At 57.5% G+C, this 19,557-nt stretch overlaps 3 protein-coding genes across 4 annotated transcripts; all 3 read right to left on the bottom strand.

Moving 5' to 3' along the window:
• Positions 1-3,833: 3,833 nt before the first annotated feature.
• On the bottom strand, positions 3,834-9,597 carry LOC121671208 (platelet glycoprotein Ib alpha chain-like). 2 transcript variants are annotated; one of them, XM_042042490.1, is made up of 3 exons: positions 8,528-9,597; positions 5,428-7,042; positions 3,834-5,388 (listed from the first exon to the last, which is right to left on the bottom strand). In XM_042042490.1, the coding sequence occupies exons 1-3, from the start codon at positions 8,608-8,610 to the stop codon at positions 4,414-4,416; spliced, it is 2,673 nt and encodes an 890-aa protein (XP_041898424.1). In that variant the 5' UTR covers positions 8,611-9,597; the 3' UTR covers positions 3,834-4,413. The 2 variants fall into 2 exon arrangements, with proteins under 2 accessions (XP_041898424.1, XP_041898423.1); XM_042042489.1 differs by having other exon boundaries at positions 3,834-7,042; positions 8,528-9,595.
• A 963-nt stretch (positions 9,598-10,560) lies between these two features.
• CPN2 (carboxypeptidase N subunit 2) lies at positions 10,561-14,398 on the bottom strand. The gene is made up of 2 exons (XM_042042495.1): positions 13,316-14,398; positions 10,561-12,389 (listed from the first exon to the last, which is right to left on the bottom strand). Exons 1-2 carry the CDS (start codon positions 13,328-13,330, stop codon positions 10,773-10,775), a joined length of 1,632 nt encoding a protein of 543 aa, XP_041898429.1. The 5' UTR covers positions 13,331-14,398; the 3' UTR covers positions 10,561-10,772.
• Positions 14,399-14,497: 99 nt separating this feature from the next.
• On the bottom strand, positions 14,498-19,557 carry LOC121671210 (leucine-rich repeat-containing protein 15-like). Its single transcript, XM_042042494.1, has 2 exons — positions 19,371-19,557; positions 14,498-17,773 (listed from the first exon to the last, which is right to left on the bottom strand). Exons 1-2 carry the CDS (start codon positions 19,387-19,389, stop codon positions 16,038-16,040), a joined length of 1,755 nt encoding a protein of 584 aa, XP_041898428.1. The 5' UTR covers positions 19,390-19,557; the 3' UTR covers positions 14,498-16,037.

Genomic DNA, 19,557 nt, shown 5'->3' with positions numbered 1-19,557 from the left:
TTCTCACCTCCACTTCCAATAGCCTGACCCTGCCCCTGCACAAAGGGGAGACCCCATCTCTTCTCCCCCCATACTCAGGGGCTCTAAAGAAATACAAACAGGCAGCAGATTAACAGCACTTGTTTGCACCTTAAACAAACAGGAATTTCCGCCCCTCCAGGCTCTCTCACTGCCCAAGGGAGGATGCACCAGCTTGTTTTTCTTGCCCTTGCTCTCATGCCCTGCCCAAACCCTGGAGAAAAGCCTGGACAGCCCAAGGCATGAGGCAGGCAGGATGAGAATGCCAGGGGTGTCAGCCCCTCATCTGCTTGAGCTTCGTCCCCCATGCTGTGTGTTCTCTTGCTGCCCCATCTGTCCCTGGGGCAGTCAGGCCCCTGCTGCAGTAGGGTTGTGAGATGCCAGGGGCAAAGCAGATGTAGGAATGTCCCAGTTCAGCTCTTGCCCCATGTGTGTCACAGGGTTCCTTGCAAGAGGCAGCCTGACGTGGCTGGACAGGTACTGTGAGTGGGTGTGGAGAGGGATGCTGAAGGTGAAGGATGGAGAGGGAGAGAAAAACCATCCAGAGGACACACAGAGGAGTGATGCTGGTGTTCAAAACCACCACCAGCATCGAGGGGGCACAGCAGCACACTGAGCAATGACCGCCAGCCCACAAGCCGTCTCTGCTGACTGCAATAGGGGATGGATGAGTGCTGCACATGTGCAGGGGATCAGGGGCTGATCCTAGCAGCTGCCTCCTCTGCCAGGGAGCTGCCCCAGCTTGGGTCCTCAACCTGCAGGTCCTGTGTCACCCACCCCACCTCTCCAGTGGCATTGCCAGCATCTCCCTGCTCCTACAGGACCGGGTGCCAAACCGGCCCCTTCTTGCTCTGCCCACAGCGCACAGAGCTGTCAGCTCCCAGCTCGCCATGCCTCTCAAACCACACCAGCAGCTGGTGAGACACTGCTCCCAGCACAGCTCTGCACATGTCTGGGACTGGCACACGAGGCAGGCACGCAGGGAGGAAGCTGTGGCAGCGCGGCCACGAGCTGGGACAGGTTCCCATCACAAGCCAGCAGTGAGACTTGCCCAGCAGAGGCCCAGGCTTGCTCCTTGCTTGGGTTATTGTGCAAATCCCCTCACGCAGGTGTTCATTGCCCCCCTTCCCATGAGCCACAAAAAACAGCTTTGCTTGCAAGCCCCCTTCCTGCCCATGGGGTGCCCCAGAGACAGGAAAGGGAACTGAGGCAGGTGGCAGGGACAGGCCACCACACCCGCAGCATGGGTGGCTCCCAGCAGGGCTGACAAGCAGAGGGTTACAGGTCAGTGCTGCAGCATGAGTGACAGTGCTGTGGGAACTGCTTCTCACCTGCACAGGGCAGGAAGAGAGCCAGCAGCAGCTGCAGGACTCCCAGGCCATGCTGGAGACCCCTGGTTCCAGCACCACTCAAGGACACATGTATGGTGTCCTGTCTCTGCTTCTAACAGTTGGCCACCTGAGGCTGTGAGGACCTCAGGCAGCCACAGCAACTGGGAAGAGGTGCAGAGTGTCACAAGCAGCCTGGAGACGCCACATAGGGATGCTCAACTTTTTTTTTCCAAAGCAAGAACCAGGGGCATCCTGTTCAAGGAGCAGTAAGCAGAGGAAGACCAAAGTGAGGTGATGTCTCGTTCAGTGCATGGGCAATCCTGGGCACTCCTCACCACATGGTGCTGTGAATGCTAAAATCTTACCTGAGTTCAGAGAAACCAGAGAAATTCACAGACTAAAACCCACCAACCACTACCCAGTGCAGCAGCGTGCGGCTAAGGGATGCCTGGGCTGCCCACAGCAGAGTGGAGAGGGTATGCTGGGGACTGTGCACTCTACAGCACCTGCCCCAGCCACACACCTTCATTGCAGTGAGCTGGAGCCCTGCAGCAGTAAACACGGATCTCCCTGGTGCAGATCCCCCATGCTCTGCCCCATCTCCATGAGCTCTCCAGCTGCTCTTGCTCAGCAAGCAGGAAACCCCAGGGTGCTGCCCCACAGGCTGCTCAGGCACATCGCCCCCAGGACGATGTATCCCTCTCAGTTCCTTCCCTCCTGGTGTACGCTGGAGCCAACAGGGGCAAATGGGAACAGCTGCTAATTCCTCCCAGCCCAGCCCAGCCGTAAACCTCCAAGGATCGGCCCTAAAGTGGTGCAGGGAGCCGACTCTTGCCTGTGAGCCAGCTGCACCAGCCTGGCCCTGGGAACACGCACGCTGTATTTTCATTGCAAATTACAAATCGATCATAGCAGGAAATTCCCGTGCTGAGAACACCCTTGGCTGTTATTATTTTACAGCACTCTGAGGCACTTAGAGGTGTTCTGGGCACTTAGAAAGACGTGGCCCTTTCAGGGTATTATGGGGCAAATTAGTTTTAAAAGCAGCTGTAGGAATGTTGGCCATTTGGCTTCCAGAGCCGGATGGGCACAGGTGGAGTCTGCGGGGCTTTGTGCTGCTTTCGGATACAGCACCGCCCTGCAAAGAGGGAACCAGCACGCTCCAGAGCGAACACCTCGCGCCTGACCCCAGCTTTATTAATAACCAGTAATTAATAGGAGAGCGGACGTGCCTTGTGTCTCTGAAGACCTTTTAAGATGTGATTATGTTGTGCTAATCTCACCCCGAAGTACTTCCCTGTTTAGACTGTGCTGGGCCATTAAATATCTGAAAAGCCAGCAGAGACCCCCCCTCATCACCTCGGGAAGTGCTTGGGGTCTGCTCCCCAGCAGCCAGGTCCCGCTTTCAAACTCTCTAAATCAAGTATTAAGCCGAGTCCATCTGGATTGCCAGAAAAAACACTCCCTCTCCCTCATCTGTATCTCATTACCTGCTGTGCCAGCCCTGGCCCCAGAGCAGCTTGCTCCATCCCGCCCAGATATGCTGCCCCACGCTCGCCTCCCATATTTCACAGCCGTCAGCAGCACTTCAAGGAGTAGCTGAAGGGCCTGTAACACTGCGCAGGTTCTTAGCAAGGATGTATATCCTGCTCCCTAATGCATAGCTGCAGGCACGCACTCTAGCACAAAGCCCCTTTCCCCCTCCCCTGCTCTTGCACCAGGCAGGGGAGCTGGGGAGCTCAAGGCTCACTGGCTAGGAGGTTTCTGAGTTGCTTTCCCACTTTTCCTTGTGAAACACATGTCCAAACTATTGCTTTTCAGGGACTCTTTCCTTGGGAGACCTCCAAGCCAGGCAGCCCCTATGCCACATAACTGGGGAAGGCCACCCAAAAGCAGGACAAGACGGAGCAGGCGCCAGCCTGCAATGGCAAGGAGTTGAAGACAGACACCTGCGACCCTGTAGAAAATGGGATCCAATTTGGGAGCAGCTTACCTTGCACAGGGCAAAAAATCAAGACTGAACCTAGAGCAAAAAAAAGGTACCCAGAGACCCGAATCAAGGAACATCCCTTGTGTTCATCAGCTCCAATTCTCCAGGAATAAAGCTTCCCAGGGAAGGTTTCAACACTTTGTGATGGCAGAAGCTGCAGAGGAATGGCTGCCTTTGTTTAAGTTTGGCACTTCCCTGGGCTTGGCAGGAGCCCAAGACTGCAGAGGTGAAGGCTCACATCAACCCTTCCTCCCAAGCTTCCCAAAGAGACCTGCAGCCAGGTCTCAGCAACAGGTGAGATTTAAGAGTGGGAAGAAAAGCTTATCTATTGTCTTACAGTACCACTGCCTGCGGAGGGTCAGCCCTTGTCCTACACCAGTCCCAAACGGCCAGCACTGACTGGGGACCCCACACTCCAGCAAGCAACAGGAATCCTCAAAAGCAGGTCACGGCAATAAAAGCCCCAGGATGAAAACAGTCTTCTCACCAGCCCATCAGACATGCAGGGAGGGGGGGCTTTAATATCAGGGAGGAGGAAAGGGAGAGGGAGAGGGGAGGGAAGAGGTCTGTGTATGATGGTGGTACAGACACTGACACATCCCATAACGTGGCACAGGGAAGAAGACTGGGTTCGGGGCAGGAAGCCTTGCGATATTTTTCCCCAAGGACTACAGGCACCTTCCAGGGATGGGAGGAGATTCGGGTAGCGGCTCCTGACCCTACGAGCAAAGAGCGGCCGTGTCCGCGGTGCGGCGGGGTCCCGGCCGGCGGGTGCGGGGGCTCCGGCGTTTCGGTGGCCGCGGTCAGGCGGCGGCAGCCACTGCCTGTGTCGGGATGCCATCTAGTGTCCCTTGGCAGAAGGGCCGTCAGGCAGCGAGGCTTGCAGGCTCCCAGCACCGCCAGGAGTCAGCCGGAAAGCATCCCAAAACAGCCTGGGTGCTGGGACCGCTACATTGGGATCGGCCTGGGTGCCGGGACCCCCATCCCAGGGACAGCGCACCCTGCGGCCAGCACGGCTGCAGACCCCAAAGGAGGACAGCTGGCACAGCCCAGGTCATACAGGGGCAGCAAAGCTCAAGGCAGTGCCAGGGCTGGCTTGGGGGTCCCCGGAGCAGCCAGGGCCTGAAGACTCAGCAGCCTCACAGGTGGCCTGGGGTGGTGGCGGGTGTCCTGGTGAAGGAGAAGGACAACCACCCCCCCCAGCAGTGTGCAGGCTGCCTGCAGTGCCAGCGCGGCCAGCCCCAGGGCCAGGGACACCTGGCACTGCCATGGGCTGGTCCACAGGGACAAGCCCCAGCCACGATGACCGCTGGGGGCCAGGGGTGGGGAGGCTGGACAGGGGCTCGTGCAGTCTGATGGTGTGGGGACAGGAGGTGTGGGGAGCAGGACGGTGCCTGCCGGGGCAGGAGCGTGTTGGGGGGCAGTGGGGGTGGGCTGGGCACCAACTGTGGACAAGTCACACATGGTGGAATGGCCCCATTCCCTGTCTGATGCAGGAGCATGGTGCGATGGTGAATGTGAGGCCAGCGGGACTGTGCCCAGAGCAGCAGTCCTGGGGAATGGCCAGAGTGCCACGGAGGAAGCTGAGACAAGGGAGGCTACGGGTGTTCCCTGTGGGGTGGTGGCTGGCCTCTCCCTGGGCACTGAAAGAGCAGGAGGCTCTTGTCTGGTGGTGACTGCCAGTGAGCTTGCTGGCACCGGTGTGGTGGCAGAAGCTAGAGTGGGTGGCACAGGTTCTGGGTGGCTGGCCCCAGGAGACTGTAGTCTTACGATGGCTGAAGTTGAAACAGCTGGTGAGGGGATGGTGATGGAAGCCTTAGGCATCTCAGCTGATGATGATGGTGTGGCAGTGGAGGCCTTTGGCAGCACTGGTGATGAGATGGTGATGGAGGTCTCTGGCAGCACAGCTGGTGACGAGGTGGTGATGAAGGCTTTTGGCAGCATAGTTGTTGATGGTGTGGTGATGAAGGACCTGGGCACACTGGTTGTTGATGGTGTGGTGATGGAGGCCTTTGGCAGCACAGTTGTTGATGGTGTGGTGATGGAGGTCTTGGGCTTATTGTTTGTTGATGGGCTGGTGATGAGGACCTTCTGCAGAACAGCTGGTGGTGGGGTGGTGACAAAGGCCTTAGATTGCTTGGTTGGGGACAGAGTGGTGAAGGCAGCCTCCACTGGCACGGCTGGCAACACGGCAGAGGTGACCACAGGTAAAACAGTGGTTGGCAGTGTCCTGATGGGAAAGGCTGCCAATGACAGCATGGTTGGTGCTGCTGGGGACACAGCTCCACGTGACAGCAGTGTTGACATCCTTTGTGATGGCGTGGTGTTAAACGGCAGAGTACCTGGGCAAGTCAGGTGTTCGTCCCTCAGCAACGTTACTGCTTGCCCTGCCAGGTGGGGTGGGCTCTTGCAGGAGACTTGGGTGGACAATTTGACCTTCTCCCTGTTGGCCAGGATCCAGCAGTGCAGGTACCAGAGGTTGCAGTCACATCTCCATGGGTTACCACTCAGATACACTGAGCTGAGCTTCTTCAGGGGGTCTAGGAGCCCACGGGGAACACTCTCCAGCAGGTTCTTTCGAAGGTTCAGGGTTTTCAGATTTGGGAGAGAGGCAAAGACCCCTTCATCCAGAGCAGAGAGCTGATTTGTGTCCATCTGGAGATCCAAGAGCTTGCTGAGCCCAGTGAAGACTCCTCTTGGCAGGGCTGATAGCTGGTTGTGGGACAAGATGAGTTTGCCAAGGGATGTGAGGTTGACAAAGATGCCATCTGGAAGTGTGGCCAAACTGTTCCTACTCAGATCCAGCTCCCGCAAGTGTGGCATGGTGTCAAAAAGGCAGCAGGGGAGCTCCATAATATGGTTTGAACCCAGAGTCAGCAACTTCAGTTTGTTTAAACCAAAAAAGCCCTGAAGAGGGAGAACCCTGATGAGGTTGTTGTCCAAGAAGAGTTTCTCCAAGTGAGGCAGGCTCCTCAGAAGCATAGGTGGCAGTGCCCTGAGCCTGTTCCTCTGGAGGCTGAGCTCCAGCAGCTCCAGCTGACTGTCTAGCAGTCCCTCTGGGAGGTCCTGCAATTCATTCTCATACAGCCGGAGGACCTGCAGCTGGGTGAGTTTGCTAAAGGCATTCACAGGAAGAGTTGTGATCCTGTTTCTAGACAGGTCCAAAAAAGTTAGATTGACAAGAGAATCAAAAATGCCTTCTGGAAGAGAAGGGATTGCATTGATGTGCAGGGAGAGCTCTCTCAAACTTTCCAGCCCATCAAACAGGCCTTTGGGGATGGATCTGAGCTGGCTGTCTCTCAGTTCCAGCCTCTGTAAACTTGGGAGGTTTTGGAAAGTGTCCACAGACAGTTCTTCTAAAGAGGCACCAGAGATGTCCAAGTCCCTTAGCTTGTCCAAATTATCAAAGGCTCCAGGTTCAACAGTCTTGATTTTATTGCCAATAAACAAAATCTTGATCAGGTTGGGCATGTAGCTGAAGGCACCTTTCCTTATAGCAGTGATGCTGGTTTGCACAAAGATCATCTCAGAAACAAAGGGTTTTGCAATCTTTGGGATCTCTTTGACATCATTTTTTGTGCCTCTGTAGACCTCCTGGTGGTCTTTGGGCATTTCATATGGATCTTCACCCACGATTTGATCTTGGCATTTATAGGGATTGAAGGAGAGGAGGAGAAGGAAGAGGAAATGCCAGTACATCATCCTGAAAAAAAAGGTTTCAAAAACCAGTTATGAAGAACAAGAAATCTCTGTCCACAGCTCATGAACTGTGGTACCACACTGTTGTTCAGCTCTCAGGACTCTTCTATTCATGTATCATGACTCACTTCATCAGAAAAGAGAGACTGGACAAGCAAAGATACACTGCATTTACACAAGTTCACTGCTGTTGGTACCAAGGGATGGAGAGGCAAAGCAAGCCAGCTCATGGCTTGCCCTGGGAGATGCTCCAGGAGGGACAAGGGCCGGACAGCCTGTTCTCTGGCCCTCCTCACATGTTTGAACTGCAGGCTCAGTCTGCCTGGGTGAAGAAGGCAAAGTGCTGCTGCCCATTAGTGCTGCCCCAGTGGGTCCAGTTAGTCAGAAGGGCAACAGCCCATTCATGCAACAACAGAAGCAGTCAGCTCTGCACTTGCTAATGAGGGATCAGCAAGGCTCCCAGGAGCCAGCCAAGACCAGAGGACGTTGTGTCCTCAGAATTTCCACACTGTGCTGGGTAGACTTGCTATTTCATTGCTGCTTCTTTGAGTTCAGGGGGCTGATTTAAAACATGGTTTCTAAGCATCTCTTTTTCAGGGTTCTTGCTGATTGCACCGTATTTTGGCCTGGTTATACAGCTCTGTCAGACAGAAATAGTTAACCTGTGAACAGCAACCAAGCTTAAGAGCAAGGCTCATCGAAACCTTGGAATGTCCACAGATTAACTCTTTAATACCTAACATTTGGGGCTCTGATCTTGCAGGTAGGAAGTGAAGTCACTGATGCACACCTTCTAGCAGAGCCCACTACTTCCATGGAAACATTTGGAAACACTCAGCTAACACATTAGCTGGGGTTTAACTGCCATGACCGTATTTCCAACTTTTGATTCACAGCCCTGGGAGCAGAGAAAAGACATATGGGTTTCTTCTTGGGTGTCCATCAAAGCTGACCATGCAAAAAAACTTATTCTGGGAGGGTAAATTTGCTATGAAAAGTTATTTTTTTTAAATGTTGAGATGTCAGCAAATACAGGAGAATAAAAGCCACTGGGTTTGAAGAAAAATGGATGGGAGGTGACATCGGTTGTGCAGGCTGCCCCCATGGCTCCCAGGGCAGAAGCCACTGCTGATCCCTGCCTCTCCTCTCCCCAGGGAGACTCAGACGGGGGAGCTGGGGCTGTGGTTGTAGAAGTGCCTGCTTCACATCTGCTGCAGGGGCAGTGCAGTGGGTGAAATGTGCAGGTGGAAACGTCTGGGTATGTGGAGATGAAAATAGACAGTTTTGAATTGCAAAGCCCTTTTAAAACCCTCACTGTGGTCCCTTGCTTGTCCCCCACTCCAGCCAGGCAGAGTCATGGAGGGATGGTCCGAGCTCATGGCACTGCATCCTCCCCTGCTCCTTGCTGCAAGGAAACAACCAACAGCCCTCCACACCACCCCTCACAGAACATTTTATAGAGCAAACAAAAGCATTTTGCATCACTTACCTGGTTGAGCACTTGCAAACAAGTTCAGCCACCGGAGCGAGCCATGCCATGCGAGGAGTGAGGACACTGGATGGGGGTCTCATCACCTGGCCAGCCCTTTATCCACGTCCCAGGCACAGGGCTCGGTTTCATGTGAGGTCAGGACACAGGCCTGTGTGGGGAGATAAGGGACAGCCAGGGAGCCAACAGAGGAGCTGTGTCCCCAGTGCAGGGGGCCACGGCAGAAACCCCTTGGAGGGGACGCAGTCACGTACTCCCCAGGCGTTATCTGCTGGCACCACTTGACTCGTAACATCCAGGGAAACCTGAAGATCTCCAGGCCAGCCTGTTTTGCAGGCAATGGTCTCTGTGGTCTCATATCTCCACCAGGGTAACTCACCAGTTTCACAAACACCACCCCCATCGACACAACAGACAGCTGTTTCGTTCCTCAGTATTCGCCTTATGCAGCTAAAAGAGCAGTTCTGAAACCATTTTTTAATGCTTATAAACAGTGAAACATCTGTGGCTGGACAGATAAGACAACACCTGGGCTCTGTGCTCAGCCCCACAGCTCCACACCTTGCTGGCCCTGGTGTTGTGTGCTGCACCCCAGCGCAAGCCAAAGACCCTCCCACGGTGACACCCAGAGCTCCTGGCTGGTGCAGGGCATCTTGTGGGATGCTCTTTTTGATGCAAAGACTTAAACTGACAGGATATCCATTGCTTCCCCATGGGTAATTGCACTGATTGCATTTAAACATCTTCTTCTGTTTTCCTGCGCCTGCAAAAGCTCAGCTTCTGCTTGCTGGGTTTCATTGCACTTTTCCTGGCAAATCTGAAAACGAACTACTGCACATTTTCAGCAGCCTTACCCCTTTCCAACATCAATGTCGGACGCACCCAGGTGCCCACTGGGTACTCCCCCGGCTCTGCCGGGCCCGTGGAGCTCTGTCCCGACGGCCACGAGATGGTGCCGCAACACCGCCACACCAACACGCACGGACACGGACAGCCACATGGACGCTCACAGACACGCACGAACACGGACAGACACAGAGACACTCACAGACACACGTGGGCACGGACAGACACACACGGACACGGACAGACACAGGGACACTCACAGACACACATGGACACAGACACAGGGACACTCACAGACACGCATGGACAGACACAGGGACACTCACAGACATGCATGGACATGGACAGACACACACGGACCGGCACACACTGACACACAGGGACACAGGGACACGGACAGGCACACACGGACACGGACAGACACACGTGTGCTCTTACACCCCTGGGTGTGCACCCACGCTTGCCCTGCCAGGGGAGCACACGCCTTACCTGTCACCCCCTGGGTGGGCAGCGCTGCCAGGACTTTGTGCCTCATCTCCACAGGTCACAGAATCAGAATCCCAGGAGGGGTGAGGTCGGAAGGGACCAGTGGAAGTCATCTAGTCCAACCTCCCCACTGAAGTAGGGTTCTCTGGGTACCCAGGCTCTGTACAGATGGCTTTTGAGTATATTTAGAGAAGGAGACTCTACAACCTCGCTGGCCAACCTGTTCCACTCACCCTCACAGGAAAATTCTTCCTCTTGTTTATGTGAAACTTCCCACATTCCATTTTCAGGCTGCAGGGCTGCAGACTAAGCCCTGACAGGGTAGGGGGGCCCTGCCGGTGCACACCTGGGCTGGAGCTCACCCTGCAGCCAGGCAGCTCATGCCCCTTGCTGGGCAATCAGCAGCACTCACCCACACCTCCCCTGGACAACACAAACCTGTGTCCTGGGGGTTTTGCCAGGCTGCAGCTGGGCCTCTCTTCCCTCTGCAGTGCCAAGGGACGGTGGCTGCAGCAGGCAGACATGAGCACACCATGACCATGCCAGAGTGGCACCTACTCACCAACAGGCACTCGCACCTATGCCACACTATGCAGAGCCCCTGACAAGATCCCAGTGTACCACATCGACCTTCACTGCCTCTCCCAGACACACAGACAGTGGTGGAGGAACAGAACGAGTCCTCTCTCTGCCATGGGAACTGGTAGCACAGAAGTCATAGATACATTTTAATTATATTTGAAATACACAGGAAACACATAGCTGAGAGGATAAATACCAGCAGGCCAGCTGTTGTGGAGAGCTCGGTGACAGCTGGTGACCATGGCAGCGGTAGCAGAGCGAGATGGAGAGCCGTTTGTTTCCCAGGCTGGTTCAGAGGTCGCCAGTGCAGAAGCAAACGCCTGCCCAAGCTCTAGGGCACTGCGGGGAGACCTGGGGATGTGGCCTCGTTGCCGCTCTGTGCTGTGACAAGGACACTGACTTGCAGCGTGCCACAGCGGGAGCGCAGCACCCAGGCACCCTGGTACACTGGCCCCAAGCCCTGCTCCTGAGGGAGGCGAAGGCTGAGCTGCTGGCAGGCTGTGGCATTGCAGGCCATGCTTACAGTGCCCTCGGGGTTGGTGTAGGTGCACTGCCCCGGGGCGTCTCTGTCCCAGCCTTCCTCTGGTGGGACACCGTGTGCTCCTGGGCACTCCAGCTGCCTGCGGGGGACCTCCAGCAGGGACTGGCCCTGGAAAGCAGCTGGACTGGTGCAGAAGGCTTGGCCATGGATGAGGGGCTCAGCAAAGCTCTGGAGCCAGCGGAGGAGGTAGGAGAGGTGGCAGTCACAGACCCAGGGGTTGTCAGACAGCCCCACACGCACCAGTTCATTGTTGGCATCGAAGAGCCCCGGGGGCAGGCGGGCCAGGCGGTTGTGGTCCAGCACCAGGGCGGTGAGGAGGGGCAGCTCAGCCAGCAGCCCCGCTGGCAGGCTGGAGAGGTGGTTGTGGCTCAGCCGTAGCTCTATCAGCCGTGCCAGCCCCTGGAACACCCCAGTGGGCAGGTGATCAATGGCGTTGTGTGAGAGTGCCAGTGTTTCCAGCACTGACAGGTTAGCAAAGAGCTCCTGGGGCACTGTCTCCAGCCGGTTGAGAGCCAGTGAGAGGTGGAGGAGGACAGGGGTGCCAGTGAAGAGGGTGGCAGGCAGGGTGGCCAGGTGGTTGCCCTCCAGGCTGAGGACAGTGAGGTTGAGGAGACCTGCGAAGATGTCAGGGGCCAGGCTGCCCAGGGTGTTGTGCTGCAGCTGTAGCCGCCGCAGCCCCCCTAGCCCAGCGAAGATGCCGGCTGGCAGCTCCTTCAGCTGGTTGCCATCCAGGTGGAGCTCAGTCAGCTGGCCAAGGGTCCTGAAAGCACCAGGAGGTAACCGTGCCAGCAGATTGTCACTGAGCTTGAGGACACGAAGGGCAACAAGTGGGGCCAGCAGCCCATCCGGCAGCTCAGCCAGGGCATTCTGTGAGAGGTCCAGGGCCTGCAGCTGCCGGAGCGGGCGGAAGATGCCTGGGGGCAGTGCCTCGATCCTGTTCCCCGACAAGCGCAGGTCCTGCAGGCGGCATGAGGCGGTGAAGAGCCCCGGCTGCAGAGTGCGGATGGCGTTGGCACTGAGGGAGAGCTTGCTGAGGCTGGTCAATCCTGCCAGCGCCCCAAGGCTGACGGCTGGCAAGGGGTTGCCTGACACCTCCAGCTCAGTGAGGCTGGGCAGCCCCTGAAAGGCACCAGCCTCCAGCTCTTGGATGTTGTTGTTGATGAAGACCAGCTTGGTGAGGGTGGTGCTGGAGCCCAAAGCCCTGCTGTGGATGCTGCTTAGGGCTGTCTCCACGAAGAAGAGCTGGGTGGCACTTCCCGGCAGGCCCTCCGGGATCTCCTGCATCCTTTCGTTTGAGCAGAAGACTTTGGAGGTGTCATAGCACTGGCAGGTAGGGGGGCAGGATGGGGGCAGCCCCCCCACCAGCAGGGACCCCAGCCCCAGCAGCATGTAGATCACCAGCCTGCACTGGAGAAGGAACCAAGCCTCACCCTATGCCCTGACACAGCAGAAATCTGCACCCACAGGCGGGCACTGCTGGGGAAAGGGCTTCTGCAGCCAGAAATACAGCAGGATCAACCTCTGGGACACCACCAGCACAGGCTGCTGCCCTGGCCATGTGGCATCCCTCCAGCCCCAGCTGCCAGCACCTCCCCAGCACTCCCCTTGCAGGAATGGGGAGCACTTCCCTCCCAGATGTCGCCCCAGGGTTTTTACTCTGTACCCCAGCCCACCCTATGAAAACCAGAGTGGTGCCACCCTCACCAAAGGTGGCGAGCAGCCACATCCTGCAGAGCAGCAGCTGAGGTGGGACCTGTGTTGGGTCCGTGGAAGTCTTGGGGGGAATCTGTACCCTTGTCAGACGTCTCCACAGGCACAAAGCCAGGCTCTGGGGCAGGAGAATATGTGAAACACAGGGCTGTGCTGCACACACTAGGTAATGGGCACAACCCTGCAGGGCAGCTCTGAGCTCAGTGGCAATAGGAGTGGGCTCCACCACTTGTATTTCTAATTGCCTGTCAGGTGCTTCTTTTTCCACAAGCAATCAGAGCAGCATTAAACCTGCTGGAGGGATATTCAGCCTGACCAAACACCTATTCCCAGCCCACAGAGGTACTTTTTGAGGCAGTGGCCTCCAGACCTCTGCCAGTCCCTCCCTAGCTGGGATACATGCCGGTGCTGCCTTGTGATGGGGGATATTGCCCGCCCCACAGCAATGCCCACCTGCAGACACCCTGTGTCAGTGGAGCTCTCCTGGACTTACACCAGCACTTGAGAGCAGCACTGGGCTTGGCATTTCCTTTCCTCTATCCCACTTGTGTTCACCAGAGCTGACAGTGGCTCCCATCCATCCCAGGCCCCCAAACTACCCGAGCAGTGTGGGGACCACTTACCAAGTGTGACATCATGGGGACAGTCGCCGAACCTGCAGCAGACTTGCAGGGATGCTGCTTGCTGGGACAGTGTTTTCTGGGGCGGATGGGAAGCCAGCCGAAGCCAGGGACAAGCTGTTCCTGCTGGGGCGGAGCTGCCCCTCACTGCTTATCAGCAACAACAACCCGTGTCCTTGGAGCACTTTGAAAAATAACCCGGCCCCAGGAGGACTAGAGGTGAGGCCAGAGGCAGCCGCCTGTGAGCATCCTGGCAAGGAAGTGGGGTCCTGGCCCCGGACATCCACTGGTGCAGGGATGGTAGCAGGGTGCTGCTGTCACGGGTGGCTCCAGTCCCACACCAAGGTCAGCATGCTTGCTTCCAGAAGCCCCCTAAGAGAGCCCCAGGTCTTTATTAAATCTCACTGGGAAATAGTGCTCAAAATATCTCTGCCATGAGAGAAGAGACCAGGTGCAGCTTAGCAAGGCAGATGAAGGTTGAACTTGATGTTAGAGGTGTTTTCCAACCTTATGATTCTATGGGGAGGGGACTACTGTGGGACCATCATGGTGGTCACCAGGGCTTTTACATCCCAGCCAGCAGTGGGATGGTGAGGATGACTCATGGATCAGCTGAACTCCCTAGGAGTTTCAACCTGCCTGGAGGAGCAGCACACACTGTCATAAGAGCTGCATTGCAAGGGCCTGCGTTGAAACAAGCTGGGCTGGCAGCAGCTATGGAGGCACCCCCAGGGGCAGGAGGAGGGATACTTTACTGCACTCAGTCAGCCTCATGGAGCAGATGGTGACACATGGAAAAACTCAGCTGACACAATCCAGTGGCAGCCAGCTCTGAAGGGAGCCAAGCAAGTTCCCTACCACCCCAGCAGGGGACTGTGCAGGAGGCAGTCAGTGTCTCCATCGAGAAGCTCGCTGAGGTCTCAGCTCATTCTCCAAAAGCCCACCCACTGCTGTTGTATGGCTTAGCCCTCCTTGGTCCATCATCCCAGGCTGGAGTCCAGGGACCAGCAAGGGCTCTGCAAAGACAGCCCACTAACCCTCTCCCAGCCTCACCAACCCTGAGTCAACAGGCTTTTCCTCAACATGGTAAAAATCTCTGAGGAGTGGAAATCAAGTGCAGCCCCTGTCCCTACTGGGCCATTCCCTGCTGCACACCAGGAAGGAGTGAAAAACAGCTCTTGGCACTTGGAGTGGACAATGGCACTTTAATGGGAAGGTCACACATCAGCACCCAACAGCCCCGAGACACGGTCCTGTGTCTTCTGTTATCATGCAGGCCCCAGCCCAGAGGAGTGACCCATCATGTGCACCAGCATAGAGCTGCTTGTGCCAGCACTGGCTACTGAGGTGCTGTGAGCAGCCAGCACTGCAGGGTGGACACCAAACATGCACCTTGTCCCACAGCAGCAGTCCTCAGGCCGCCTGGTGCCACCACGCCACACATGGGGATGAGCTGAATCCCCCCATGGCCGTGCTACAGCTGGAGAAGGCAGCTGGATATAGGTGCTGAGGGGGGATGGCGTGGCACCCATTTGCAAACTGCAGAGCAGCCAGCACTTGCTGACCCCCCCACTCTGTGCTGCCAGCATCCACCTGCCCAAGGGCTGCCACCAGGCAGGGGCACTGGGCACACACAGGAGGGCACTCAAGGGAGTACGAAGAGGATGAAAAAGCTTTGCCAAGCAGAGCAGGACCAGGTTGCTCACTAGCTGGCAGAGGGTATTAAGGAAATGGGAACCAGGGAAGGGGAGGAGTAGAAGCAGCCCCAACATGCTCCAGCAGCCCAGGGGCACAAGCACAGGAGCTTCTCCCAGCCCCTGCAGACACTGCACACCCATTGTCCCACTCCTCTAACTACCCTCGCAGTGGGGCCAGTGCAAGCCCCTGGCACCCTGTGGGGTTGAGGCAGGGCGCTGCAGGCAGGGGCACGGCCACAGCACGGTCAGCACCAGCATGCAGTGAGGGCTGGGGGGCTGCTCCTGCCCGTCCCCGATGCCAGCACCCTGTCCCGTGGCTCTCCTGGCTGCAGGTGCACGAGGGGAGCAGGCAGATGCTGGGACCAGGGGACGGTGCTGGCTGTGCTCTGGCCTGCCCTGCCTGCAGGCAGGGAGGGCAGCTGGGACGCAGCTGAGACACTCAGGGTGTGCCAGCCTGGGCAGCAACCCAGCCCGGCGGGGAGCCCTGCCCAGGCACCCGTGAGTGACGGAGCAGCACGACGACATGCAGCTCTCCTGGGGCCAAGGTGCTCGCTCGGCTCCCGGCCCAGCATGATGGCTCGCACTGCCTGCCCAGGCAGGGGCAAGGGGGGAGGCATCGCGGGGGCAGAAGGTGGGGAAGAGGCAGGCAGCACAAGGGCAGCAGCACTGCAGGGAATGATGCAAGGTGAAGGATGGGGAAGTCCTGTTATTTGGGGTAAGCACCATCGTGGCCAGGCTGTGGCTCCTGGCTCTGCATCCCACAGCTTAGCTGCTGGACCCGGGCAGGGAATGAGCACAGAGGCTGCACTGGAGGCAGTAAATGCTGGGGATAGTGGGCAGCCATGGGAGGTCACTCGGTGGGGAGGCCCTGCTGCAGACCAGGGGCAGAGCAAAGCAGAGCAGGACAGGGGTACACGCAGCACACACGGTGATGTTGTCCCATCCCAGTCAGCAAGGGCAGCTGATGCAGAGCCACTGTCATGTCCTTGACCCCACAAGCACCTCTGCTCTCAGGGTCTGCCAGACACTCAGGCTTCATTCGGAGCCTTCATCCTCATGAGCACAACGTGGCTCTTCTTCCTACAGCCGTAGACCACCAGTGCCACCAGAGCTGCCAGCAGGGCCACGCACACCAGCACAACGACTGCTATCACCACCCCACTCTGCAGGCGTGTCAGCCCCCACTGCCCCCTCTCTTCCTCCTCCTTCTTCTCCTCCTCCTCCTCCTGTGGGGAGGCTGGCAGCCCCATGGGGGGCTCCATCGAGGCATCCTCTGGGGATGCTGCCTCGGAGGTGTGAGCAGGGAGCAGGGTGCTGGGATAGGGAGCAGCAGTGGGGGGCTGGGTGTCGATGAACTGGTCCCGTGGCAGCCCGGCAATGGGGATGCCCTGCAGGGCAGGAGGCTGGGCACACAGCGGGGGTATCTCACCCACCTTGTGAGGGTTCTCCTCCAGCCAGCCCTGCAAGGGCAGGATGCCCTTGTCACAGCGCCAGGAGTTGTTGTGCAGCCTCACCTCTCGCAGGGCAGTCAGCGGGGAGAAGATGCCGCCAGGCAGGTACTCCAGGGCATTGGAGTGCAGCTGCATGTGCCGCAGCCCAGGGGTGGCCCCGAAGAGGCCCTGTGGCAGCGCCTGCAGCTGGTTATGGTGCAGAGAGATGTTCTGCAGCTTGGGCAGCCCCTCCAGTGCCCGGGCATCCAGGCGGCGCAGGGCATTGGAGTGCAGCGACAGCTCCAGCAGCTCCCCCAAGCCCTGGAAAGCCCCTGGTGCCACCAACCGCAGACGGTTCTTGCTGAGAACCAGGAGCTGCAGCTGGGTGAGGTTGCTGAAGACGGCAGTGGGGAGGGTGGAAAGCTCATTCTCGTAGAGCCAGAGCTCCTGCAGGTTGGGCATGGGCCCAAAGGCACTGGGAGAGATGTCCTGCAGGCGGTTGGCGTGCAGGGTGATCTTGGCAAGGGCGTGCAGGGGCAAGAAGACGCCGCTCGGCAGAGTAGTGAGGAGGTTGTTGGACAGGTAGAGCTTCTGCAGATTGGTGTTGTGTACAAAGAGCTCTGGGGACAGTGTCTCCAGCTGGTTCTGGTGCAGCCCCAGCTCCTGCAGCTCTGGCAGCCCATCAAAGGTGCCCACCGGGATGTGCCGGAGCCGGTTCTCGTAGAGCCGCAGCACCTGCAGCCGCGCCAGCCGCTCGAAGGCCCGGGGCGGCAGGCGGTCGATGTTGTTCCTGGCCAGGTTGAGCTTGGTGAGGCTGGTCAGCTGGTCAAACACCCCCTCCTGCAGCTCCTTCAGGTTGTTCCCGTGCAGCTGCAGCTCCTTGAGGTTGCTCAGATGGGCAAAGTGGGAAGGCTCGACCTGGAGGATCTGGTTGCTGGAGAGGAGCAGAGACTCCAGCTTGTCCAGAGGCTCAAAGACCTGCACAGGAAGCTCCTGCAGCTTGTTGCTGGCCAGGCTGAGGTAGCGTAGGTCGGGCAGGTTCTGGAAGGCCCTGGGGCTGATGCGCGACAGGGCGTTCTTCTCAACGCGCAGCCCAATCAGCAGGGAGGCGTTGCCGAAGGCGGCGTCGCCCAGCTCGGCGATTCGCGTGTTGATGATCTGCAGGGTCATGGCATTGGCAGGGATGGGGCTGGGGACCGTGGTGATGTCAGCACCAAAGCACTCCACCTGGGCGCTACGGACACACTGGCACTGCTCTGGGCACTGGCTACTGGCCAGCTGGATGCCCACTAGCAGCAGCAGCCACCGCTGCCAGCCTCCCTGCTCCATTGGACCTGCAGAAAAAACAAAGGAGAGGGGTTCAACCCCTGAGATTTCCCAGCTGCCAGGGCCACTGCCAGGGATGGATGCTGCTTTTCCTCTGGAAAAAGCCGCTGAGGCTGTGGCCATCCTGCTCCCAGCACGGCAACGAGGCAGAGGAGGACATGCGAGGAAGGCTGGGGGCAGGCAAGGCTTGGCACAGCCCAGGCAGGAGCTCAGAGCAAGACAGAGCTGGGGACCATGGTGCCTGGCTGCCATACCACAGCTATTAGTGGCATCCCTGGCGTCCCAGCTCTCTTGGCTCCTCTGGCAGCCGGGAGTGTGGTTTCCTGTTTTACAGAGTGTGGCGAGCTGCTACCAGCAGCACTGGCCTCCTGGCACCACCAAAGAGCCAAGACCTTTACCAGAGCTGGCTTGTGGCACCCACAGCGGGTCCCAGCATTGCCCCAGCACCCCAAGCACCCTCCTAACTCTGAGCTCCTGTTGCAAAGTCAAGAGCAGTGCCTGGGGATGCTTTAGCTCCAGTGCTGCAGGAGCCTGGGTCAACAGGACCCTTGCCAGCTCCCAGCAAAGGCTGGGTACTGGGTGGCCCTGTGTCCCTCCCATCCCCAGCAGGAGGTCTCAGCCTGGCCTATTTTTGCCATCAGTGTCTGATGTGGGCACGTGTACACAGGCTGGTGCCAGGGCTGGTGCCCAGGGAAGGGAGGGCCTTACAGCACAGTTCTCCATTACCCCACAAGCACAGATACCGTGGACACCCTCTCCTCCCTCCTCTGGCCTGGGAGCTTACTCCCTCCCTAGATTAAAGCAGCAGCCTTGTGCCAAGCGGGCATGGAGCAGCCCCCCTTAACAGCTTCATGTGGCACAAGGGTGGGAGAAAACCTGCAACTCCTTCTGCTCTGAGCACAGCTCAGCCAGACAGGCGAGTCAGGCAGCAGAGGAGTGTGGCCACAGTGCCTCAGCTGGCACCCAGGGTGTTGGGGCACAGCCCCTGCCCTCCTCCCCGCCCTCCCCCCAGGGAACCCTCTTGCTCTCAGACAGGGAGGGAGGAGTCCTCCACAAGCCAGCATAGTTTATGTTTCCCATATGGAAACAATCTGCATCCAAGAACAGCTTTGTTTATAGCAAGACATTTATAAACTTCCCCAAAAGCTTGGCACATCAAAAGCCCTGCTCATGTCACTCCCTGCTAAGGCAGCACTGAGAGCACCCACACTAGAGCAACCTTCAGGAAAGGCAGCTGGAAACAATTGATCTCTCTTTTTCTTCTAGGGACAAGAAACTTACAGACCAAGAGGCTGAACATTCTCTACTGCTCAGCCCCTCAGCATCCCACTGCTCCTAACACTGGACCCCAAAATGTTCCTGTGCCCCACTTAATTTTCTCTATTGATCATTGTCTGGGATACATTGCCTATGTAACTCTTTCAGCTCCCACAGCATCCAAGTGGTCTCACTTTTTCAGAGAGCCCTTGCAAGATAAACATCTCCATCAAATAAAAAAATGCTGAACATGCAGATCCCACCACTCCACCACCAACCCTTGGGGCTGCCCTGGGAGTCCCCGGGATCCGTATCCACTCACAGGGGCAGTAGGAGAAGGAGACTTACCCGAGTGTCCTGCAGTCATGAGCGCCGAGTGAGCACAGCCCCGTGCTGGCAAGAGAGCAGAGTGTGGTTCATTCTTCCCCTCCCAGTATATAACCCGTCCAAATCAATGAATCAGCACAGGGGCAGTGGCGGGGTTAGGGAAAGCGCTGAAGCAGAGCTGCTTCCAACTCCTATTTCCTCAGCAAAG

This window comes from Corvus kubaryi, unplaced genomic scaffold, assembly GCF_017639235.1.
Source record: "Corvus kubaryi isolate FWS band 111438036 unplaced genomic scaffold, C.kubaryi_AGA036_p1.0 37397, whole genome shotgun sequence".
Classification (NCBI taxonomy): domain Eukaryota; kingdom Metazoa; phylum Chordata; class Aves; order Passeriformes; family Corvidae; genus Corvus; species Corvus kubaryi.
Note: the sequence above shows the minus strand (reverse complement) of the source record. Positions and strands in the feature narration are given on the sequence as shown.